At 38.5% G+C, this 27,101-nt stretch overlaps 1 protein-coding gene across 3 annotated transcripts in view; it reads right to left on the bottom strand.

Moving 5' to 3' along the window:
- Positions 1-27,101, bottom strand: part of STK39 (serine/threonine kinase 39) — a 314,192-nt gene that overhangs the window by 220,186 nt on the left and 66,905 nt on the right. For all 3 annotated transcript variants that reach the window (XM_020990905.2, XM_078146983.1, XM_078146982.1), the window contains exon 2: positions 20,606-20,718. In XM_020990905.2, the coding sequence (XP_020846564.1) occupies positions 20,606-20,718 (113 nt within the window). The remainder of the gene's footprint in view (positions 1-20,605; positions 20,719-27,101) is intronic.

Genomic DNA, 27,101 nt, shown 5'->3' with positions numbered 1-27,101 from the left:
GAAATGATCTGTTTGCTTGTAATTAATGAACTGATACAAGGGAAATTTAAAATATATCTGTTGTGCTTCTATGCTCTAAAAAATGTCTCACTTATACTGTGATTCTAAAATGTAATGAAAAATATGTGAAGGAAGAAAACTACAGTAAATACAAGAATAGAGGCATCAGTAAAATGACTACTGATACAAAGCTAAGTTTCCTAAACCAAGGCCTGATATACAAAAAACTTTCTGCTAGTATCTGTACTAAGTAGGCAAGGCAAATAAATTTTAAAAAAATGTTAAAAGTACAAATCCAATCCAAAGGTGTGAAAACCCAGAGAAGACACACACTCACACCCCCTCCCGCCACACACACACACACACACACACACACACACAGAAGGAAATAAAAGAACCTGTTAATTTTTTTCTAATTTTTTTTTAAGAGGAAAATTTTGGATCATGAAATTATTTAAAAGGGAAAATGTTTTTACAATGTTCAGGTTGTGGCCTTTAATGCCACAAAATGATTTCTAAAAATTATGTAAATCAATTTAGGAAAAATTACTAGTTGTAGCAAGTCATTCTAATTCCTGAAAGCTGGAAACCAACGACACAGGATAGCTTTGAAATAAAAGCAAAACTACATTTCTGCCTCCAGGGGGCAGTGCTCTTTTCTGCAGCTCCATTTGTATATAGCCTTTTCTGCATCTGCTTGACGCTGTAGAGGACACCAAAGACACACTTTGTTTTACCAAAATATTAATTTGATGATATTGTTTCTCCTTTTCTCAAGTTTTTGTCTGCTTCTCATAAACTTGGAAAAACTAAAGTGACACTAGATTACTAAAAGTTTCCACGGCTTGTAACAAAAAAAAGTAAAAGCAAATTTGCAACTGTTATCTAGAAAAACTATACTTTTAAATATCCTACACCGGCTTTCTGAAAAGCAAACCAAAGTACTCAATAATTTATCTATGTTTTTCAACTAAGAAAGTGAGTTCATAACTCTAACAGATATAATATATAATGATAATTTATAAAATATATAATTAACATATATTTAAATTGGCATTCTTAAATAAAGTGAGAACTTCCCTTTCCTCATTTAAAAAAAAAGTCTCTTCTATCCCCTTCCTTTCATTTTCCATTGAGGGCAAGGATTCTTATTTTTTTCTTTGTGCCTCTAGTAGCCATTTTGAGGTCTTTTTAAAGTTCTCAACAAAGCAAAAATGATATTTGTTTTGAAAAAAAAATACAAAAAGTATCCCTTTTTTTTTACAAAGGAGGAAAGAAGAAAGCATAGGACTTCAAAATGTCCCGAAATCTTTGATCTCTAATTCCTGCCCTGCTAAACTCTGAATAGAGATTTGCAGACACATGTATATGCGTATATAGAACACTTTTTGTATACATATAATATATATGCTTATATGTATATGTACACAAATGTGTGTGATCCTATATTATCTAGAGCAGGAAGGGAATTCTGAGACCAACCAGCACAACCCTTTCATTTTACAGATGAGGAAACTGAAGCCCATGAGGGGTAAGTGACTTCCCTAAAGTCAAACACGCTGTGATCATCAGAGATAGGATTTGAGCCTGGGTCCTCTAACTCCAAAGCAAAAGCTCTTCCTGCTATATCATAAAATAATTTTAGTGCAATGAGCCAAATCATATATACAGTATAAATTTAATTAATATGCACTAAGATGCAGACTGCAGTCAGTCCAGTCTTATGGCCATAGGTGTATTACATATACCCATATAATATATAAATGGCTACCCAGGAATGGTCACCATTGATTAGAAAAGTAGCAACAGGAACTTTTCCATTTCTCCTGCTACTGCAGCATTTCTTCAAAATTTTTCTTCTCCCCCTTCCCTCCCTATATAACTTGATAACTGGACCAGGACTACCTTACCCCTACTCCCTAGCTTCTCACCTCCCCCGCAGAGATGATTGTACTTTGTGCCTTCAGGGTTGACCACAGATCTCAAAAAATGTCTCACTATATTAAAGGCATCTAAAACCAGCAATATAGGGTGAGGGAGAGGAAGTGGCAAAAAATGAGTCAAATACAATACATTGTGAAGTGTTGGTTAGTCAATTCAATATCCTTATCTCATTTCTTCTTCCCTGTACTACAAACTCTATTCTATCCCAAAGATGAAATGTCCAGTAAACCAGAGACTTAGGATCCTTGAAACATAAGATATTATTACCTCCATCCAGAGAACCCAAAGATTCACCATTATCACAAAAGAAGTTATTTCTGTCTTTCCTTAAATTATTTAAATAAAAAAAAAAAGAACGAGAGAGGATACAGGAGTGAAACTTTCTACCTAATGTATTTCCTATAACGTTTAGCAATTTAAACAATCCTTCCCCACCACCACCTACTGAACCTCGAAATTTCAAGGACAGGAAGATAGATAAGAAGCTGAGATATTAGAGCAGCCACCCACAACGGATGGCAATGAAAATGGAAGTGGGTAGACCAACTTATGTACTCCCCAGAAAAGACTAGAGCAGAGACATAGCCCAGACTTCACAGTGTCCCCATCATGCATCTCCCCCAATATCACATGTGCCACATTCAAAGGGAAACTTACTAAGTCCAAGTGTTTCACTGTATGAAAGGCATGTAATGTCAGAGATAGGAGGAGGAAGGGTGGCAAAAATGTGTCAAATATAATGCACAACTGACATGTTTTTGTTACTCAATTCATTAACAAACAGTTTCTCTCTTTCCAGTTCAGAACCTGCAGAAACATCTTCCACATTCCCACATTCCCATGGGTGGCTGGAAGTTAGGGTAATCTCTACTCCCACTACGTGAGTGTAAAAGAGTGGGGTTTAGAGTGAAAAAGAACCTTTAAGACCATCTGTTAAGAGTAGGAAAGTCTCCGATCTGCTGCTAGGACTTCTTCAAGAAAAGACGAGAGCCAGCCTCAGGTTTTCATAGCCTCACTTACAGCATTGTTCCATTGAGGAAATACACTCAGCGCCAAGCTACTGAGGAAACAAACTTTTACAACAATGTGGACTCCAAACTTGTGGGCTTCCCAATGTAGGAATGAGGGTTCTCAGCAGGTTCTAAAGCTAGGAAAAGGAAGATAAATTGGGAACTGATTTGTCTTAAGGAATAAGCTGTTGATCCAAAACTTCTGACCCATTTTCACGGAATAAGCAGCCATACTGTCTTTTGCTACTTTGAAACCTCCCCAGAGCCCCACCTCTGTGTCACACATAATTATCCACACTGTCCTCTAATCTTTATGCACTGTTGCTATCTGCCATAAAGAGCACTTTAGAGCAAGCTACAAACAGCACCATTCTCAAATTTAAGAAGCTCAAATGTCTCGTATGAAAGGCATGTAAAGGATAGCAATATGAGGAAGTGGGGTGGCAAAAATGTGTGAAACAGAATACACCATTGTTTTTAATGTGTACTTGTAATACATTGGATTAATTCAATTTAACAAACACCTACTATGTGTAAGATATTAAACTGGGGGATGGGGGGGTGGAAGGAGGAAAAGGAAAAGGAAAGGAGGGGAAGGGAGAGGAAAGGAGAAAGAGAAGGAAGAGAAAGAAAGAAAACAGCCACTGCCTCAAGAAGCTTACATTCTGGTGGGAAGGATTGTAACATGTACACAAATAAACAGCTGATCAAAAGTACATTCAAATTGATAGTCCAGGCACCTTGGCACCTGGGCCAGAGAAAATGCCTTCAAAGTGTTAACCATTTCATCTCCAGAACATGTGCCCTATTCTTCCCATTAGTGATGCCTACCTCTCCAGACACTTTACCTGGCTCTCTACTCCAAAGCCATCACCTCAATGATTTCATCTATGCATTAACATATCTCCCACTCTAAAATTCCAAAACTATGACCAAACATGATCAAATTGATAGTGCCAGTTTGTCAATCTCCTTCTCTATGGCTCCACTGTGCCAAAGTGCTTCCCCCTATGAGAATGTAAGCTCTATGATGGCAAGGGCAATTTCCACATTTATATTTTTATCCCCAGCCCTTGGCAGAGCTAGGTGGTGCAGGGACAGAGCAATGGGCCTGGAGCCAGGATGATTCATCTTTCTGAATTCAAATTTGTTCTGACACTTACTAGCTATGTGACCCTGGGCAAGTCACTGAACCTTGTCTGCCTCAGTTTCCTCATCTGTAAAATGATCTAGAGAAGGAAATGGCAAACCACTCCAGTATCTCTGTCAAGAAAGCTCCAAATGGGGTCATGAAGAGTCAGACATAATGAAAAAATTCCTGAACAACAACACCCACAGTCCTTAGTATGAGTACTGGGCATAGAAATCACTTAATAAATCTTTTATTCACAATACAAAGTAATTCCAAGAGGGAAAAAATACTAACCACTCAGGGAGAGGGAATGGAAATCAGGAAAGGTCTAGGGTAGAAGGTAATACCTCAGCTATGTTTTGAAGGAAGATGGGAGTGTGGGGGAGGCGTATTCCAGACACAGGGGCAGCCTGTTCAAAGGTAAAGATGCTGTGTCCATCAATTCTGGGTAGTCAAATTCATACAGATTATTTAATCAAGACATTAGTGCCAACGAATGAGTTAAACAATATATGACCCTCTAGTAACACAGAAAGCAGAAAGGGAGGGTGACATGATGAATTTTATCTGCCCAGTAAAAAAGTACATATTCAGCAAAGATGCATAAAAAGTGAAAATTTATTTTCCTGATCCCAATTCAGTGCTGCAGACCACAAACAAAAAACAATAAAGTATCTGCCTAGGTGAGGACTGATGGGGTTATAGCCCAGTCTCCTATAAGCCTATAGCCACCTAAGGAAAAAATGACTCACCCAAAGTACAACTGGGTGTTCACCTTTACAGGAGAAAACAGCTATAATTTGACAAAATGTGTTTATTACTTTTATAGTACAACAGAAATATAAAGAAAGTTCTCAAAGGAAGTCTATAAGATATACCTAGGACATAAAAAAATTTAATGGTTCATGAAATATTTGAAAATTTTCTTCCTACCAAAGGCATAGGGGGAAAAAATTAACCATTTTGAAAGATGCAACTTCTGAAAAAGTCACTTTCTATACCTCCTATAGCTTCAGAATTCTTCATAGAATCATTCAAACTACGAGAAGGAACGAACTGCTTAAATATTTTTTTTTGTTTCATAAGAAAACAATGCCAAAAGCACCAACAATTCCTGGAAAGGGGGTTTTGTGTTTTTAGTTTTCAAAGCTAAATTAAAAAACAGAAGAAAACCTTTAGACTACAGGGGCTGGCCTGGGTATATAGATGCTGTAATTAACCAAGCAGGATAAATCAAAAGATAGTAAACAAGGTTTGCCCCTCAATAACCTGAAAAATATCCACTATGCCAAGAAAATCACTGCAGTTTTATTCTCTAAAAAACAGAAACCCCAAAATGGCCTCGCTACTCCACTAAGAAGGAAGGGAAGGCAGAAGCAAGAGAAAGAGGAAGAGAAAAGGGAAGAAAGTTAATCAACCGAAGGGCGCTATGAAAAAAAGAAAAAATGTTGGGGAGAAAAAGTCTTGTCATGAAGGAGGGCAGTTCTCAACCGATCTAAGGATGCTGGCTTCCAAAACCATAAAACCACTTTATAAGGTGGTGTCAAGTGACACGGGTAATACAAGAGTTATAGGTTAACCCAGCAAAAGAGATAACTTGACATAATTATATGGACAGTATATAGATGTAAAAGAAATATGACATCTGTACGAGAGTTGGGACAGGGCGGGACCAGTCAACAAGCTTTTACTAAGTGCTTTTATTTTGTATGTGCCAGGCACTGTACTAAGAGCTGAGTACAGACATATAAGGAAAATACAAGAAAGCTATAAAGATTTCCACTTTTTTCTTTCTAAGATGTTTAGGGGCAAGAACTGAATCTGAGATTTCACTGTTACAGCGAATTCCCAGGTCAGGGAATTATGCGGCCCTCCACCATGTTGGTCAGCACCTTCTCTGCAATTTACAGAAGTGGATGGAGTACTGAGAGTTTAAGAAACTTGCCCACGCCTCACTACCAAGAAACTTACAATCTAGTAAAGGAAAAAAAAATACAAAACACAAAAACTTTAAAATCATATCAAATATAAATGACATTTAATGGCAATAATACATATCACAAAAAAAGAATATGACTGATTTCCAAATGAAGAATGCCACGCAATTAAGTTATAGGTGTTGAGATGTGAGCTAGGTCAGTTCAGGCTGCAGTGATCAAAGAGGAGTTGTATTGGGTCTTTAATTATGGATAGCGTTTGGAGAGGAAAAGAAAAAAAAAGAAATTCCAGGAGGGAGGCAAGATGTAAATAAAACCTCGAGGGAGAAAGTGCAAGTTGTATTGGCAAGGCAGTAAGTAGAATTACCAATAGTGAAAAGGCTCAGTTTACTAAGAAATTCAACATTAGTCTACAAAGGCAGACCAGACCAAATTATAGAGGACCTTAAAAAGCCAACCTATACAATATGGACTTTTTAATTCTTTAATCAATCCTAAAAAGGAACAACAGACAATTTCTTAACAGGGAAATGACCCAATCAAAGCAAAGCTTTAAATAATCAGTCTGACAATTCTGTGCAAGATGAATCGTAGGGGAGAAACTAGATGCAGATGTAACACTTTGGAGGCTATTAGAGTAATCTAAAGGCCTAAATACGGGATCTATGAGTGTCTCAAAGACACTCAAGCTCTCACTCAAAAGAGCTGCACTTTCTCAGAGATCCTCAACATGCAGCTGCTGGCAGCGCCATCTATCTAGCCAAAGCAGTTGGCAGGCAATGCCCAGAAGGTTAGTCAGCTGGCATATCAGTTTAAACTCTTCATTCTCCAAGACTATAACTTGCAGAGAAAACAAGAAAGAATTTCTTTAACCTGGAGCTCCCTATATCAATGCAACCACAAGTCCATTTCCAAGTGGATGAAGAAGACATATTGCTCTAGTCCTGGAGAGCTGCTTAGAGACCTGAAAGTTACTTACCCAGGGTCACACACAGTCATTTTGTGTCAAAGGCAGAACAAGAACCCAGGTATTACTGGTGTAGAGACATGATTGCATTCCATTCTATGCTACCTCCAATTGACAAGCAGGAAATCATTAAATAAATCAAGTTATTTCTGTAGTTGAATCTCTCAAAGAAATCTTGCATGATAACAATTTATGCATAGACTATATACTTTGTTGGAGCAGAGGCTTTATGACTACAGTTTGCTCTACCAAGTCAAAGGTGTTTGGGTTTGTGGGAGAATTGTTGTAATAAAGAAATATTTTAGAAGCAGCTAGGTGGTGCAGTAGATATAGCTCTGGCCTTGGAGTCAGGAGGACCTGAGTTCAAATTCGGCCTCAGACACTTGACACTTACTAGTTGTGTGACCCTGGGCAAGTCACTTAACCCCAAATGCCTCACCAAAAAGCAAAAAAAAAAAGGTAGTATTTTGTTTTTTGTAATATTCCTTACCATGTTAAGTACTTCTGACTCTTTTATTGAATAAAGTATTCATGATATGCAGGCATGAAACTTATAAACAATCTACAAGCCTTAAGTTCATTCCTTGTGTCCATTTTATACTACCTATTTCTTGCATTGTTGTAAGGGAGGTACTCTGTACACTTCAGAATAGTATAGAAATGGGAGTTGGTACTCAATTGGGTATGGAAATCTATCTTACCCTTCAGGAAAATAGGGAGGAAGGAGATAAGAGAGGGGGAAATGATAGAAGGGAGGGCAGATTGGGGGAGAGGATAATGAAAAGCAAATACTTTTGAGGAGGGACAGGGTCAAAGGAAAGAATAGAATAAATGGGGAGTGGGATAGGATGAAGGGAAATATAGTTAATTTTTCACAACATGACTATTATGAAAGTGTTTTGCGTGACTATACATGTATAACCTGTATCAAATTGCTTGTCTTCTCAATGAGGATGGGTGGGGAGGGAGGAGGGGAGAAAATATGGAACCCAAAGTTTTAAAAACAAATTGTTAAAAAGTATTTTTACAATGCAACTGTAAAACATGTCTTCACATGGGGAAAAAAAGATATACAGGAAATGGGGTATAGAAATCTATCCTGCCCTACAGAAAAATAGAAGGGGAACGGAATAAGAGAAGGGGGGAGGGGTGATAGAAGGGAAGGCAGATTGGGGGAAAGGGTATTCAGAATGCATGCCATCTTGGGGAGGGGGTAGGTGAGAGATGGGGAGAAAATTTGGAACGCAAAATCTTGTGGAAGTGAATGTTGAAAACTAAAAATAAATTAATTATTTTTAAAAAAAAGAAAAGAAATGGGAGTTGGTGCATTTGTTCACAAAAAGTCACCAAGTATTTGGAGAATCTCATCCAATTTTCCATAGAATTTCGCTACTTCTTCTCCCTCTCTACAAATGGCGGCCCATAAAAGTTGCACTTATTTTCATGGTGATCATATTACTTACACTTATTGTTATAAGCATTACAAAAAAGAGATGAGATGACCAAAATGCTCCATGAAATGACGCTTCTTATTGCTTTTGGACACAGAATAAAACCACTTCCTCAAGTGTCATTATTCATTTAAGGAGAACTTAGAAGCTATCCTTCCATTTGGCTACGATTCTTTATTTCTACTTTCATTTACAGTGAAGATGTCAATACACATATGATTCAATTCCTCTATATCAATGCTCTGAGTCTTGGACAAAGGCAGGATCTGAAGTCAAGTCTTCCTGACTCCAGGTCCATCACTGTATCTCCTACAACACATTGTCTCTCACACCACCCTGCCCCTCTACTGAAGGGGTCTTCTAGACCCCAGAAATACCTTCACACCATGACTACTGGCAATATTTTGTGAATGATGGGTGAGATTTTATCAAGTTCTTTTTGTGATTAATGTAAAACTTAATTTAAGTATAAATGTATGTTCCCAATAAGCAGGTAGCATGTCTGCTATTCAATAGCCCAGGTAAGTCTGAAAATGTCCTTTGACAGGCTGGATTTGGAAAGAGGGATGAATTTTTCACCCATAGCAACTCTCAAAGAACGTCTACTAACTTCTTATCATCTACTATGGTAAAGGGAATACTCAGGCTAATGAAATCAGAGATGCTCACAATACTGAAGAAGCATGATATTTTTAAAGTTCTACTGAATTAAGTGTATGTTATTACCTTAGCAGAACAGAAAAATTGTTAGCAAACCACTGGGATTTCTGACCTTATGATGGAGGTCAGTAAGAAAACAGAATTCCTGCCATGAAAAACCACTTTCCAGTCAATCTTGCTGTCTAAGTGTACTATTATGTAAGACTTTGATATTTGGTGTTTGTGTGTTTGTTTGAAAAGGAACGGCCCGGTGCAAGAATGTCAAAGGCAGGAACTTTCTCCACCAGTGTAGATTGGCACCTGTCCTGCAACTTATGGTCTTAGAGATGTGCTTGGGAAACTGAAATGTTAAGAGATCTGCCCAAGGTCACAGATACAGGATGTGGCCATGATGAGACTTAAACCTAAGGCTTCCTGACTGTAAGGCTAGCTCTCTATCACTAAGCCATACTAATTCTCAAGGGTTATTCATATTAAATAAAGCAGAACCCCAATTAGATGACTTTAAAGGTCACCCAGCCAGTCTGCAGCAAAGCCTAGAGTAGAAGTGAGGTCTCCTGACTCCTAATCAGTCCTCGTTGTATTACTACATAATGCAGATCTCGATGGGCACCTACGTCTACTTTTTCTAAGCTCCCAGAGGCAACACACATTAAAATTCCAGCTGAACTTAGAGGTTATTTCACAATGAAATCAATTACTTACCCTTTCATTGCAAATGGTAGAGAGAAAAAAGTTCTCCTTGGCCAAAGGGCCAGGATTTCACACACTAAAACATCATTCCTTCATTCCCAACTGTATGTAAGTTCCGGTGGCACCTGTGATATAATGAATGCTCATGAAAGCAGAAAAGAAATAGATTTGCTATCGCTGGGTAGTAAAGAAAAGGATCCAGCACAACACATGACACTGGACCACCCAGGATCAGATTTCTGAGCCTAGAAAGTCAAAAGCTGAGAGGGAATAATTAAAATCTATAAAATCATGAAGAACTGACATTTATATAACACCCTAAGACTCACAAAACACTTTACCCAATTATCTCATTTCAGCCTTCTGAGTTAAGTGTTAGATATTATTGTCCCCATTTTACAGATGAGAAAACTGAGGTTGAGAGCTATTAAATGACTTCAACCTAGATCTTCCCAACTTCAAATTCAACATTCTGCTATATTTGAAGTTATAATGTGAGTAAACAAAGATCTGTCCCCTAAATTTCAGCACAAAAGAGGAGGCACACCCTGGTGCATGAAAATGGTGAGCTCCCAAGGGCAGAACTGGTCCTTTTTGCTTTCCTATCTCTCCAGCAACTAGTATACTAGCTGGTACAAAGCAGGCACCTTATAAATATTTGCTGATTCAACTGACTAGCACTCCCCCCACCCCCAAGGTGGTGCAAGTTGAAAGCATATACAGCTTCAAAAAAGATTTAGATAAATGCAGGGTAACAGAACAGCTTATAAATAGACGCTAGCGAGCTAGAGATATGAGCAGTTTACAACTGATATAATAAACACCATGTTATCCCAGTGCTTTTGGTACCATTTTCAAAGAGAATAATGATACTAAAGAAGTAATTCAGTCTGATTTAGTCTCACAATACAACTAAGGAGAGAAACAGAAGCAGAGAAAAACAAAGATAGAGACAGACAGAGAAAACACATCAATTACCATAATTGGGCACTATCTAAGCCAGGTAAACTGAGTCTTTCAAAAATAAGATGCTAGGGTACTGCGTTCTAAGCAATCGGAGACCTAGATTAGATGAGGATCAACGGAAAAGCAGCCAACTTCACACATTTCTCCAATACACAGTACTGTGATTAAAAATTAATTTGGACTAATAGCCATTTTTAAATGTAAATATTGCCTGAGATGGTCAAGTAAGCCTATTAGTCATTTATCCATTAGTGTGGATCACTTCAATCAAAAACTGGCCTACTCATTCTGATTTCATTTCCTAATTATCACTTAGGAGGGAGACATAACGCTGCCTTGTTTATAAGACAGGAGCTGGAAAAAAGGAGATGAGAAGGTGCTAATGACAAACCAAGTTTTTCTATTTATCTATTTTCTAACAACTCCATGCCACTGAAAATCACTGCCAAATATCATGATGGTTCCTGATCTACATAGATCATTTAGCATTTATTAATGCATTCATCACACAAATACCTACTGAATAATCCTACAGAAGCCATACAATTGCCTCCCTTTAAAAGGCGAGCCACACAAATACATTAAGAAGTTACACAATATGACCACTTCATAGCACACTTGTGTGTTTTCACATCTAGTCAAGGCTTGGACAGCAGAGAAAAAATTAACATGAAATAATATGACATATAAATTATATTTTAAAGTTTGCAAAGTGCTTTAAATATATCATCTCATTTGAGCTTCACAACAACCTTAAGAAATGGTTATTAATAGCCCTCGTTTACAGGTGAAAAAACTGACACTTAGCTAGGTGGCCCAAATTACTACATAGCTACTTAAGTGATACAGATGGGATCTGAACCCAACTCTTCCTGCCTCCCATGTCTAGTAGTCCAGCATTCCAGCTACTACTTCCTCCCCAAAAGAATGCATTCACTGAGATGGATACATTTAATTCTCTGTAGCACCAATAAATAAATATGCTTGAAAGTTTTTGGCTAACTCATGGTATCAAATGTGTAAAGGCTTATGGAAAAGTATCATTTCATCAAGGTAAAAACCTTGCCTTTCTTTATATTCAACCCTCCTATTTCTACATTCTTCCTTCTACACCTAAAGCTCACTTCTTCTTCAGGCAATGTAAGAATAATAATAACTAATAACAAAGTATTGCAAATTCCTCTTTAATCTGATGAGTTTCATTAAAATTTACTTAGGCTGTTTAGCACCAGTGATATCATCTAATCCACTCACCATCTCCATCTCGTTCTCTCCCTTCTAAAGCAAACTGGCACTCACTCTTGTTTCAAACTTTTAAAAATATTTCTCCGTAAGTGCCAACTTCTGGTAATATTAGCATCTGTTGACACCTTTCATTTCTTTACCTCTTTCCAAAAGGCTGCTTAGCTTTAGTTACCAGGTTCCCATTTCAAATATGGTCTCAGTGTAAAAGAGAGGCATGTTAAAATCATGGGGGCAGGTGGATCAAGAAAACTTGAGTTAAAACCAAATAAATTAGTTATTTCCCTCAAACACCATAATTTTCCAGAACAAAATATATTAAATAACTAACTTTCACCTTTCTAGCATAAGCTTCAAAAAATAAAAACAAACTCTCAGTTTATGGCATAAAACTTTTTTTTCAAGTTAGAGAAATCCTCTCTGAGATTCTACTATTAAGAGAATAATGATCATTTTTCTATTGAGCAATACCAATCTCAACTCTTCTAGGTACCCACAGATTATTTCTGAACCCTGCATTCAAAGATCCTATATAAAGTTTCCTCAGCAACAGTCACTGATTTACTCTTTTAATATTCTCTTAAAAACAAGAAAAATTCAACTGGAAGAAGCTATCTGTGCTAGACAGCTCAAATCAGGCAAGGAGTGAGTAAAAGGTTAACCTCAGCGTAAACGGCCCTCCCATGACATAACACCCTCAGTAGCTTGTGACTCCAGCTACCATTGTTCCTTATAAGAACAATGGCTTCTAGTTAACACATGCCACAGTTTGCAAAAGGATCTAGTGCACTGACCTGGAAAGAAAAAATCCTTGTATTAATCCTGCATATAATACACATACCGGGAATGAAGGGATTACTAAGACCGAATGTTCAAACACTGTCAAAACCTGAATCCAGAGAGATAATTAAATTGCAGGCAACTGCAGTATTACAACTTAAAAAGAAGGCAACCTAGCACGACACGGAAAAAAAAAAAATCTGGATTTGTCCAATGAAGTGGAATTCCACATCTTATATTTGCTACCTGAGTTTCCTTGGGCAGGTTATTCAAGTCTTTGGATCTGTATGTCTTGAAATATGTCATAGTTTAAATTCTACTTTTTTTTTAAATAAAAATGAAAGATCTCCTAGGCCCAAGTTCATTCAGTCCCTTAATGAAAGTCAAATAATGACTCATTTTCCTGTTCAAAAGGTTAAATATTAAAAACATGTCAAAGGTTATAGAATGTTTATACATGTGACACGATGGACCACCTTTCTCTCCTCCTGGCCACATGACACCTTACTATTCTTCCTCTGGCTCATCTCTTTCAAATCAGATTACTTCCTCTCAGTCTCCTTTGATTTCTTATCCTCCACATAAAGCCACCTAACTGTGGGTACTCCCAAGATCTGTCCTACACCCCTTCTCTTTTGGCTCTAAAATCTGTCTTGGCAATTTTGTCTGATCTCATGGGTTTAATTACCATTTCTATTCACGACTCACATCAAAATATCCAATTCCAATGTCTCTCAAGAGGTTCAGTTCCCTATCACCAATTGCCTAATTAGACATTTCAAACTGGACATCCCAGAAACATCTAAAACTTAACATGCCTAAAACTGAACTCATTATCTTTCCTTCTCACCCTCCTCTCTTCCAAATTTCCCAATTTCTGTCAAAAGCATTGCCATCCTTCTAATTTTCCAGATCAATAATGGGGTATCATCCTCAACCCCTCACTCTTGATCACCCCATATGTCCAATCAGTAAACAAATCATGCCATCTCTACTTTTGTAACATTCCACTTATCTTAACCCTTGTCTCCACTTGAATAGCTACCACGTTATTTCAGGCCCTCATCACCTCTCGACTCCTAAGTGGTGTTCTAGCCTCAAGTCTCACCGTACTCCAAACCATCCTCCTCACTGCTGCCACAGTATTTTCCTTAAGTTCAGTGCTTACTGAGTGACTCCCTTACTCAACCAACTCCAGACTGAAGATGTATTCCTCTGTTCATCGTCCAAGCCCCAATCTACCTTTCCAGCCTCACTGGTTATTATTCCCCCTTCCATACCTTATGATCCTGCCATTCCCCCAAACTGGCCTTCTCTCAGCCCTTCACACTCCATCTCCCATCTCTTAAGACTTTGTCCCAGTTTTCTTTCATGCCTGGAACAAACATCCTTACTTCCAACTTACAAAGTCCCTCACTTTCTTTAAAATCCACCTTTTTATGTAGGAAGCCTTTTTCTGATCTCCCACTGCTAACATCTTCCCTCCGCAACTACCTTTATATTTATACTGTGTACACTTATATACAGAGGTTGTCTTTCCCATTACAATGTAAGTTAATTCAGAGTAGAGAGTGGTTCATTCTTTGTAGCTGTATTCCTAGAGCCAGGCACATAGTAGGCCTTCAAAAAATACTTGCTGATTGATTATAAGCTCCTATCATTGTTCCAAAATTTAAAAAAATAAACTTCTAATTTTTCAGATTTGAATAAAACAAAGGATAACACACACACATACACACATATATGTTCCTCATACTACATGATACAGAAACAAAACTATGTTGCTAATGAAAAATTCGTAAAATTTATCAAAAAATCCTCCTCATGATAACAAAGGTGAAGGTCTGGTAGGACAAGATGCAGTATACATCATCAGATAGGAGCTAGTGTATCTATCAGAGATTTAAGCTTGACTGATTTGGTCAAAAAGGAGGGTCCAACCTAGGGAGGTACCAGGGTTTTTCCCTCTCAATATGATGGTGACATAATTATAATAAAGATAAAACACCTTTTAAAGAACTAAGAATCCACAAAATCTGCAAATCTAACAACCTCCCCCTCCCTCCAAAGCGAAAAAGAGTTCCTTTTGGAGGGAGGCATTGGCCCTTATCAGATAGGGCCACCAGAAGTGCTGTCTTCTACTACACTTCCTGGTTAGAGTAAAGAAAAAGGAAGGGCACATTCTCCTTTGTAACCCTCATTAGGGTGTTCTTGTCTTTCCCACATTCTGAGGTTCATCCACACTGGCCTTCTTCCTCCTACTCCCCACACCTTCAGACTAGCTGTACCCCATGTCTGCAATGCTCTCCTTCCTCACCCTTCTGCCTCTCAGAACCCCTTGTTTCTTTAATTCAGTTTGACTATCACCTTGTCCACGAAGCCTGTCATGATCCATCTTCCTTCTACATGCTACTGCCTTCCTTCTTATTAAAAAAAAAAAACATCTTATCTGTTTTATTTTTGTCTTTTATCTTTGTATCTTTAGTATGCGCTTAATAAATTATATCTGGTTGATTGGTTAGGGCCCATATCCTATATTAGCACTACTATTACCTATTCAAAGGCACAAGAGGGAAATAAGCTGTGATAACAAGCTTCAAGAGGATGAAGTGTCTGGCATGTACTAGTGACTTAATAAAGGCTGACCGAATTGAATTAAGAAGAAACAAAAAGGCAGTGTGGAAGCTGACGTTACAGGAAAAAATCCAGAGTTTTCCATGCCCTGGGAACTCACTCCAACACTGTCAGGTACTAGGACCAAAAGTGCCCTCTATAAGAATGAGAGATAGCTTGACCTGTCACCCCTTACACCAGGAACACAAGGTAAGAAAGCCTGAGGCAAGCAGGTACCATGCAATGAGGACTGGATCTGAAGGCAGAGAATTTGAGGTCCAGTCCTAGCTCTGCTACTGACTACACTACACTGGACAAGTCCCTGGAGCTTCACTTTCCTAAACTAGAAAATGAGAAGGCTGGACTGTATGACCTCCAAGGTTCCATCAAGCTAAAGCTGATCCTTTTGAAAAGTAAGCAGACTCAAAGGTGATGATTTCTGGTGACGTTAAAAAACAGAGCCATCACCTACAAAAACATTACCAAATAATGAATTACTTCAAAACATTATGAATCTTTCTTTGCCCTACCAGGCAAAGTAACTCTGAAAACTGGAAGAAATAAAAAGGGAATTATATCATCTATACTCATCACTTGCCACCATGTTCATAACCAGCAGAGACCAAAGGACATTCAGGATAATTTAATAGTGTAAGCATATAAGCTTGGCAGCTACATGAAAGATGAAATTTTGAAGGCATATGCAAATTAAAAATTAACACTGGATTATGGAAACCCTTTCTCCTTAATCTGAATTGTAACCAAGCAATCTGTTGTTTCTATCCCAACAAAATCCACGCATTATGTTGCCTAATTTAAATTACAAGACCAAGCAGATCTGGAAAACTACAGCTTTATGCCTAAACTCAATTTAAACTATAGTGCACTGTAATTAAACCTGAAATAAAAGCTATATTCTAAATGGAGACAAAAAGCTCTTGTTAATGACATTTCATTCCAAGTACAGAACATAACAAAAGCCTTCTTCATTTGGAGCCAAATGTCATTATACTTTCTAACTTGCTTGGAGCTGCTAGACTAATATTTGCATTGGGATTACTGTTTTAGTAACCAATCAGTTAACTCCTCCCCTGCAGTTTTCCAGCATTCTCATATAAATGGCCAGAAAGGAGAAAAAAGAAAATTGGCAGGCACAAAGAGAACTATATTTATGAGATTAAATTCTCAAACTCTTCCCAGCTTGCTGGACAACATAACCAGAAGCCAAGCTGTTTATTTAATACTGACTTATTTCGGGAAAATCGATTGTTCCATCAATCCATCAATCCATCAACCAATGAGCATTTGTGAAATACTAACTATGTGCAGGCACTACGGTGAACACTGGGAATACAATGAAAATACAACTACAGTGCCATCAACTTAACACTACTTTCATACCCACACTGAGGAGTTCCAATCATTATACAAAAGAACTTTATTTACAATACAGAATCGCCTATAGGAAAAATAAGCTCCCTCTCAGTACCCAGATCCATGCTCCACACAATTACAGACACACAATGACTCACATGTCTTGTGAGCCAATATTCTGGATAGAGAGACAAAAGTTCTAGGGTCAAGTCCTGATTCTGCCTCTTACTCTCTGTGTGACCTTAGCAGTCTCAAGTTTCCTAATTTGTAAGACAGAGAGACCATCCCCAGCCCCGTCTCACAATACATGATTGTAAGAAATAAGTCAGATATGTGAAAGCATCTATAATATCTGTCCTCAGGACTTCTTTATTTTTACCGTCTTCCTTTAGACCAGCAATTCAACTGCCATCTCAATGCACATGAATCACAAATAGATACCTTAAGCCTTAATTGTAGACCCTAGTTTCCAATTTTCTGCCAGGTATCTGTACCTAGAAGTCCTACTGACACCACAAACTCATCAGAACACATGCTGCTTCTCCTAACTTTTATTTCTGTTCCCTTCATCCAACCAGCCTGCTAAGTCTGAAGAACCACAGAATTTCAGAGGGTAGAAATGATCACATTGGCCACTGAACTTAATCCATTTCTAAAAATAATCAAGTCCTATTGTCTCTCTAATAGAATGTCTCCCACCACTACAGATCAGGCCCCAGTAATTTTTCTGATAAGACTACTGCAGTAACTTTCTAGCTGGTCTCCTTGCCTCTACTGGTCTCCCTCCTCCAATCCATCCTACACAATTCTGACACATTAATCCAATTAATGGTTATAATCATGTCACTCCCATAAAAAAAAATCTTTAAATGGTTCCCCATTGCCTAATAAAATTCAGATTTCTTAGTCTAAGAATAAAGGTATACTAAACTGAATTAGAATTCAAGACCCTCTTGGTCAGAGAAAACTCTTGTAAGTGGCTCTGCAGACTTAAGCTAAGGCCTAGACATCCTAATTTATGAGAGATCCAACCTATACCATTCCAAGCTTATCACACAAATATACTCGCTCACTACTTACCAAATTTCATCCAACCTTTCCCTAGACGTTTTTTCAATTCATCTTCCATGCTTGGAATCATAGAAATGGAAGGGATCTCAGAGGCTATTTAACCAAACCAGTAACTAAACAGGAACCAACTCTTTATGTGTGCAATAGTGACAATCAGGAGCTCCCTCGATCTGTTCTGGCTGGAACACACCTCAATGGAGTATACAAAGAAACATGCATGAAGCCTCCTAGTCACCTCAGGGCTACACGGACTGGCTCAGTGCTAAAGACTAGGCGTATGACACAGCAATCCTTTCATCGATAGGTCAGCAGAAAGGGGGAAGGGAATTCATCAAAGAAAAGCGGACACTGATTTAGGAAGAAACACCCCCTCAGCAGACTCTAAAAGAAAAGACAACCTCCATTCTCACTCTTCTTCCTCTTTAGAATGGGTATCATGGAACTCACTCTCTGGGATTTCCCATGTTGAGGGAAGAGGCCTCTCCTCCATGGCCCATTAAAAGAAGGATGTGTCATCTAAGTAAGCCTAAGTTGGATTCTCAAGGCCTTGGTTGCTTCTTCTGCTTTGTGTTTCCTTCCCAGAATATAACCTTAGAGATCCCGAGAAAGATATTTCCAGCCTGAGAGAAAACCTCATTAGTTCAAGAGATCCAAAGTTCCTGGGTCCCTCAACTGGTGCTGGCTGCAGCACAGAAGACTTTTCTCAGACAAGATGACCACACACAGAAACACAAAGCCGAACCCTGGCCCACCCTGCCAGAGGACATGAACCTTGAGGGAGTCATGTGGATAGTGCAGAACCATGGTAAAGGCGAAATGTTTACGCTAGAATCACACAAAATTTCCCATATTTTAAGGGTCAAGAAGGGTAAAATAGCATCATGTTTTATATCTTTTTCAATGAAAGCTTTTGAGCCTTTTATGCTTTTAGCATTTTTTCTTAGTCAAAGAAATAAACAGCTGTGCTATACCTGATCTACAATTTACTTTGAGCAACTTTCTACCTTTTAGCGAGACCCTAGACAAGAATAAAATCTAATGATTTTTCTATGAGACTCTGGAATGGGGGCATAAAAATACAGAAAGTTCCACAAGAAAGAGCTTGGTCCCTCCCTTTAGAGCCTAAGCTTCCCTAGAACTGAATCTGGCAGCCATGTGATCTCAAACATAAGGGTCCCTCTGTGAGAATGACTGAGCAACCCAGGCTCCCTGGGCGCAGTGAGCCTATAGAGGTGCTTCCAACTTCCCTGACACGTAGGTGGTCATCCAGCCAGAAGGCTTTAAGTGGAATAAAGACAGCTCATTCAATGTGCAATGAACTCTTAACTGTTAGAAAAGATTTTCTTTCTTACGTCAAGCCTAAATCTTCCTCACTGCAACTTCTATTACTCTTAATTCTGTCTCTGAGGACAGGCAAAAGAAGTCTAATATCTCCTTAATATGATAACCACTCAAAGACTTAAAAGATAATTACCATACACACATACGTGTATGCACCCACACTCGCACCCATACACACACCCACACACACACACACACACACACACCTACCTCTCACTCCTATCAAGTCTTCTCTGGGCAAAGCATCCCTGGTTTCTTGGATGAACTTCACATGACACTATCTAGATCTTCCATCACCTTGACCACTCTCCTCTGGATACCCTCCAACTCATTCATGTCCTTTCTAAAAGGCTGTGTCCAGAACTGAGCACAACAATCAGGATGCATTATACCTAAGGACTAGTCTTATAAGAGAGGCAAAACTGTACCTCTCTTAGTGTAGCTGAACATCACATTAGCTTTTTTAACTATTATATCATTTTGCTGACCCATTCTGAGCTTGCAGTCCACTAACACCCTTTACTCTTTTTTTGATAAATGCTATCTCTTATATCCTCACTTGATCTTGAAGTTTTAAAGATGATTTTTTTGGACCCATATGTAAGATTTTATATTTACCCCTATTAAGTTTCATAAGTCTCACTGAAATTACAGTGAAAATATAAGTCCAGGCTGAAAAATATCTATGATACAGTCCAATGTTCTAGTGTATAGAGATCTTTCACATCTGAATTGTATCACCCAATATGGTATCTATACTTCCTCATTTTGTGTCAACAGCAGGTCTGATAGGCATCTATCTTAAGTCTTTATTCAAGTCAATGATTAAAATATTAAAGAGTCCCAAGGACAAGGACCAAGATCCCTGGGGCATTCCACTAAACTTTTAGTGGTTCTAGGATTTTCCCAGGTCTCAGGAAAACTCTCTGACCAATAGTGTGCAGTCTCCACTCTCTTCTCTCTTTTTAGAAATCTGGACATGTCCTTCTCCTGTCTTGCCTCTTGGTTATTATTCTCCATCTTTCAAATATCATGGAAAGTATATCCTCACCCATTTCTACTTGTTTATGACCTACTAATCTATCTACCCAGGGTTCTAGCTGATGTACTCAATTAGAGTTCCTTATTGGAAGGGACCAAGTTTCATTTACCTTTGCATTCCCCAGCCTAGCACAATGTTTTGTATATAACAAGTTCTTATGAAATGCTTACTGAATTTAATTAAAACATTATAAATATTAGGGTTCATTACTACACTAATTAAAAATTTGAAGGGAGGGAGTTTGTAGTTGGTTCCTTAAGAAATAAAAGCTTCAAAACTTATACACCCAAGTTGTTACTCTCTTTCCCAATCCATTTTATCAATCCAGTAAAAAAAAAAAGTAAGAAAAATAAATCGTCATTTGTTTCACTTGTTTACTTACTAGTAGCTCATCCATGCTCGTTTGGCATTTTTCTAAGTTGATGCGTTTTATTGCTACTCGCTCTTGACGGGGTTTGCATAGCGCAGCCTGGACCACAGCAGTAGCACCACTGCCTGAAAAAGTTAACAGAGGACAGGTTATCAAGCAAGAAGATTGGTTACCCTTTAATCTTTGTTAGCACTTTTATGAACAGATATCTATACATAAACAAGCAGTAATATGGAGAGGATCCCAAATGCTACCTTTTGACATTTCTAAAGTTATAAAGTTTTTTTTTAAATACTTACTAAATAGCAATAGACAATCATAGGTTATTCAGAATTTGAGAAAGAAAAGGAAGGTCCCTTTCAAGTGGTTCAATAGACCAAGTGTACATTAAGTCCTTGAAACCTCAACTCATTAAGAGTTAGGTTATTGGGGCAGCTAGGTGGCGCAGTTATCAGATATACAGTCCATGGAGGAAGGAGGTTTGGAAGAAGATTGGAATAATAAGACGGCACCAGACTGTGGAGGGTCCCTAGTAGGAGTTTAAAGTTTCCTCACTGGACAAGAGAGAGTCTTTAAAGATTTTTCAGCACAAGAACGACACAACTAGATCTACGCATAAGAAAGATAAGTCTGGCAACACTATGAAAAACTGGGCTGAAATAGCAAAGAGAGTATTGTTTGGGAGACTCAAGAGACATCTTGATGCCACAGGGAAAACGCTGCCTTTAAAGTAAGAGAACCGTAATCCAAAATCACATTCTGCTACTTACTACTTGGGTGACCTTGGGCAAGCGAAATTTAACCTCCTGGAGCCTCAGTTTCCTCATCTGGAAAATGAGGGTTTGGACTAGATGACTTTTAAGAACCCTTTCTACTCTGGAGCTACAATCTCATTGGAAGAGTATAGATGAGTAGCCTAGGAATAGAAGGAGAATAGAATAGATACAAAGGGTGCTTCAAAGGTGGAACAAATCTGATAACTGGTTGGATGTGAAAGACTCATGGGTTTCAGACATGGTGAGAAAGGTGGAATGGTAGTGCTACTGACAAAAATAATGAAGTTAAAAAGAGCTACATAGTGTATGTCTGTTATATAATAGTCTATATGTAGCCCAGAAGCTACCTTGTGGGTATAAGTTGCAGAGAAATAGATCTGGGCTGACTTGACATAAACATTTCTAATAATTAGAACTATCGGAAGGTACAAAAGGCTGCCTGTGGAAGGAGTCACTAGCTCTGTACATTTGAGGTCTTCAGAGGTGGGAGGAGGCGGGGAGACAGTGCTATAGTAAGGATTCTTAGACTGGAGTATCACAGATTGTGTTTCATTCCAGTGAAATCACAGGCCTGGTTCACACTAATGCACTTTTGGCATGTAAACAATTTAGTTACTGAAAGGGACAGAAAAAGCACATTCATGTAAAAAAAACAAAAAAAGCAGCTTCAAACAGTTAAGCATACCATTTAAAAGAAACCTAAAGGCATAAATACTGGCTAAAGATGGGATGGCTGCAGTATGATGCAATCCATCAGCTCATTTATATATAACTCTTCAGGGTTTTTAACAATATAGCTAAGAAACTCTAAATCACAGAACTGTCTGGAGAGTACCGGAAAAGTATATAATTTACACTGTACCTGCTGTTGCCATACATTTGGGTGTTTTCCAACATGGGTTAGAGCTAGATCAATACTTATGAGGATGCCATGCTATGATACAAGCTACAGGAGAAAGAAGATAAGAAAATCAGAAGAATGAAAAGGCAGTATGAGAAAACACAAGAAGTCCAAGAGAGAAGTTACTACCAAAAGATAGAATACAGAAACTGACTTGAGCTGAGCAAAACTGATAGGCAAGTTCTGCATCTCATGTAGGGAGCTCTCTTATTAGAGGTGACTGCTGTAGCTTTTGGAAATTAACTAGAGGTCTACCTCAAAGAGATCAAAGAAAAAGGAAAGGAACCTATTTCTGCAAAAATATTTATAGCAGCTCCCTTTGTAGTGGCAAAGAATTGGAAGTGAGGAGATGCCCATCAGTTGGGGAATGGCTGAACATGTTGTGCTATAGGATTGTGATGAAATATTATTGTCCTATAAGAAATCATGAGCAGGATGCTTTCAGAAAAAACCTGGGAAGACTTATAGGAACTGATGCAAAGTGAAGTGAGCAAAGCCAAGGAAAACTGCTCGCAGTAAAAGCAATATTGTAAAGATGATCAACTTTATGAAAGACTTAGCTACTCTAATCAATACAATAATCCAAGACAACTCCAAAAGATGAAATATACTATCCACCTCCAGAGAGACCACTGATAAACTCTGGGGGTTTTTTTTCACTTTATTTTGCTTGCTTTTTTTTTTTAAACACGGCTAATATGGAAATACGGGACAGCTAGGTGGTACAGTGGACAGAGTGCTGGGCTTGAAATCAGGAAAACAGAGTTCAAATCCAGCCTCAGTCACTTACTACCTATATGAACCTAGGCAAGTCACTTAATCTATTTCTGCCTCAGTTTGCTCAACTGTAAAATGCTAGAGAAGGAAATGGCAAACCAAGAAAATCTTTGCCAAGAAAATCCCAAATAGGGTCATGAAGAGTTGGACAGGACTGAAACAAATGAACAAGAAAACATGGAAACGTTTTGCATGACTTCCTATGTACAATGGGTATCATATTATTTGCCTTCTTAATGGCACCTGGGAAAGAGAAAATAGGAAATTCAAAATTTTTTAAAAATCAGATGTTAAAATTTTTTTTAAAAGAAAAAAGAAATATTGGAAGAAGCAGCATCCACCCGGTGGCAGTGAGCTGTCTGAATTCACGGCCCTTTAGCATCAACCACAGAATGTCACAGGGAAAACCCCTCAGGGGTCTGATTGCATTACCTTCTACTACCCTCTACCTTGAGAGGAAAATCCTCCTCCTAGTACAAAGGGCAGATCTGGGAAGCTGCTTGTCTCTAAAATGGCTTAATACTGTTTCCAAGCCCAGGTAGAGGAAGACACCTAAAATCAATACTCCTCAAGTTTAAGGCTGCAGTTTCAGCAAAACAATACCAAATGTTTTTGCTTATTAGTAGAACTTAACACTACCTCAGTGGCCTACAAGTAGCAGAGAAATAGCCTTATCTAGCTGTAGAGCAGAGAGGCTCAGAAGAGAAAAGGATAATATGTGGTGCAGACCATTTCCTAAAAGAGATTTCTGACATCCAGACCTACAGTCCAAAGTCACAAACCACTCTGGACACAGGGGTTTCCCTACTCATGTACCTTACCACTAAGCTTCAGTGGGTACTCACTTTCCCCCACAGAAAGTGTGTATAATAATGGGAATGTGACTCAAATTTATGAATGGGTGGGCTATGAAATTTTGACTGCTTTTATCTACTATTGAATAAACATGATGATTATTTTTGCTGTTGTCTGAAACACTCATTACTAAACAACAGTCAATGGTGTGACTATTTTGTGTAAGTGGGAAGCACACCAGTGGGAACTCCGGAAACACTCTGGCCAAATTGTAAGAGTATATTCCCACACACACCCTCATCCTCACCCTCCCCACCCCACATAATGCCAGTTACACCTATGACTCTGATAGTTGAGTAGTACCCAAGTGTCTTCCCCAAAGATGGGTGGGGGAAACAAGAGTAAAAGATCTAACCCCAGCCCAAGGTGGGGTAAGGGTTGGGGGGAGGGGAAGATAAAGGTATCTACTCCACACTCATGATATACTGCAAAGAACACATTTCCAGAGTAGTACTATGGGTTACTTTGAAAACAGAAAGCTCTTAACACTACCTTCAGTTTTCAGGTCATTTCCAAGTGCTACTTAAAGTCAGGCAAAGGACAAGGGCAAAACCATTCTATAAGATCATTTCCAGTCACTAGTTTGATTCTGAGTAACAGGTAAGACTTTTTAGTCCACCATTTTGGGCAACTTTGCCACCTTCACTTTAGTAAATAGCTGTGAAATGACACTTACATAAATTTTCCAGGGAGCAAAGTACAGACGGATACTAATGTTAAATGTGTCCTAATAGGTACCACAAGCAAAACAATCTTCACCAAGTTCCCTATTCCTTTCCAGATGTATTCCCTGAATTGATAATAGACATTCTCTGGGTTCTATGCCTTCTTCCTTTAATTTTTGCCTTTTCTTTGCTTTTGGAACCTGAAGAAAATAACATCTATTTTCGAAAATTTCACTGCCAGGTATCCCAAAAAAACAAGTTCACTAAGAAACGATCAGAGAAAGATGTCCCATGAGAGTAGGAGTATCATTTCCAGTGCCTAGAATATAAGTAGGTATACCTCATAAATAAGCTAATATTTATATAGTGCTTTAAGAGCTTTACATATGTTATCTTAATTGATTCTCATGGCAAACCTGGAAGGTAGATGCTATTATTATCCCCATTTTACAGATATGGAAACTGAGTCAGGAAGCAGTTATGCGATTTACCCAAGGTCATACAGCAGTAAATGTCTGAGGCAGAACTTGGACTCAGTCCAGCATAATCCCTACATTACCTAACTGTAATAAATGTTTATTGAACTGAATTGCATGTTCATAGTCTTCTGGAGCTGAGATCACTAAGTTTAAAAAGCAGACAGTGAATTGAGTTAAATAACCTGGGTTCTTGTCCTGCCACTTCTTTTTTTTTTTTTTCAGAAGGCAGGTCACTTCTCTCTCTCAGTTTCCCCACCTGTAAAATGAGAGGATTGGCCTAGATCAGGGGTTCTTACTGTAGGGTCAGTGGATTTTTTTAGAAATACCTTGATAATTGTCTCTCAATTGATTTCCTTTGTAATCCTATGTATTTTACTGTATATATTTAAAAATATTATTCTAAAAAAAGGATCCATAGGCTTTGCTGCACTATCAAGGGGGTCCATGACACTTTGGTCTAGATGACCTCTAAGGTCCCTTTTAGTTCTAACAGTCTCTGATTCTTTTAACTTGATTTACCACTTGCTGCCATCTGCTTCATCTTACTATCTCTCTCTAAAGAAGGAAGTCTTGTCAGAAATATTCTTTTATCTTGAAGCACTCTCAGTAAGTGAAAGGAACACCCAGTACTGCAAACTACTAAATCAAATACCGCTTCCATCAGAAGAGCACAAGGAGAGACAGATGTTATGCACATAACTCACTGTGGTCATTCCTTTACAAGACACACGTCTCCTCCTCTCTCCCTTTTAAGTTTCTTAAGGCAGATCCGTGTGATGGGCATACTATGGGCAGAGGCACAGATTCATCAGAGCTACAGTCAAGCTGGCACTGACAGCCTTGCTTGCAGCAGCTTCTGATCAAAGGAGAAAAGTCAAATAATTGAACTTTCTTCCAGCACTGTTGTAAGCCACGGATTTAGAGAAAACTGAACAGTAAAAACCTAGGAGAGGAAGGAAAACAGCCTCTCAGTAAAGTGTACTTAAATTTCACCAATGACCTGAATAAGCTACATTACCTGGGAAAACCTGACTTGTTAAAACATTTGGAGGTCACAGACCTCGCCAATGAAAGGCTGCACTTGGGTATAACTCATCAACAGCTATCTGATAATACCACAGAAAAACAAAGACTAGCCTGGGGTTCTGATTTTAAGGGAGATAGCCAGAAACTGTGTAGGGAATCAAACTGGAATGAATATAATTAAACTCAACCTGGACCTCTAGCCATATCTGAGGTGTCAACAAAATACCCAGTCTACATTCACTCAGTTAAGGGGGCAGGAATCCAAAGGGGGTGGGGAAGCCACAAACTAAATCGGGGAGGAACGAGGAATTATGGAAATGAGCACTGGGGCATTTAAAAGGCCTAATCTACACAAGTTAAAGGTGTGTGGAAGGATACAGATTGTTTTTATCTGATTAGACCTGATTTACAGTAACAGTTTACCACTAGGTGACCTTCCTTGCTTTATCCAGGAAGTATGTTAGATGCTGGGAAGTAAATTCAAATTCAGTGGGCATCCACCTAGATTAGTAACCAATGGATAAAGGCAAAATGAAAGACTGCTCCTGTCCTCAAGAAGTTTACTGTTCTAACAGGGGATACAACATGTGAACAAAAGCAAATACTTAAGGAAGGAAGACAGCACAGACAATTATCAGGAACTGAGATGTAGAAGCTTGCGCTAGGTTAAGCTTTGAAAGAAACTAAACATTCTCAAAAAGTCTGGGGTAAGAAGGAAGTTAATTCCTGGTGTGGGTGGGTGGCATCAACAAAGGTCTCCAGCTGGGGAATTCTGGGAAGAGCTACTAGGCCATGAAAAGGAATAAGGTTGGCTCATCTCTCCGACTTGGCTGATAGAAGGAACAAGTCTGAAAATATAGGCCGGAGCCAGACTATGAATGGCTTCAAACTACTAGAGTTTATATATTATTATATATGTATAATATATAATATGAGTGTGTATGTGTGTGTGTGTGTGTAATATAGAGGGAATAGGAAATCACTGAATATTCCTGATGAGTAGGGTGACATGGTTAAGACTGGGGCTTT

Source organism: Phascolarctos cinereus, unplaced genomic scaffold (genome assembly GCF_003287225.1).
Source record: "Phascolarctos cinereus isolate Bilbo 61053 unplaced genomic scaffold, phaCin_HiC Scaffold_726;HRSCAF=1367, whole genome shotgun sequence".
Lineage (NCBI taxonomy): Eukaryota > Metazoa > Chordata > Mammalia > Diprotodontia > Phascolarctidae > Phascolarctos > Phascolarctos cinereus.
The sequence above is the reverse complement of the archived record's forward strand: the minus strand, read 5'-3'. Positions and strand labels throughout refer to the sequence as shown.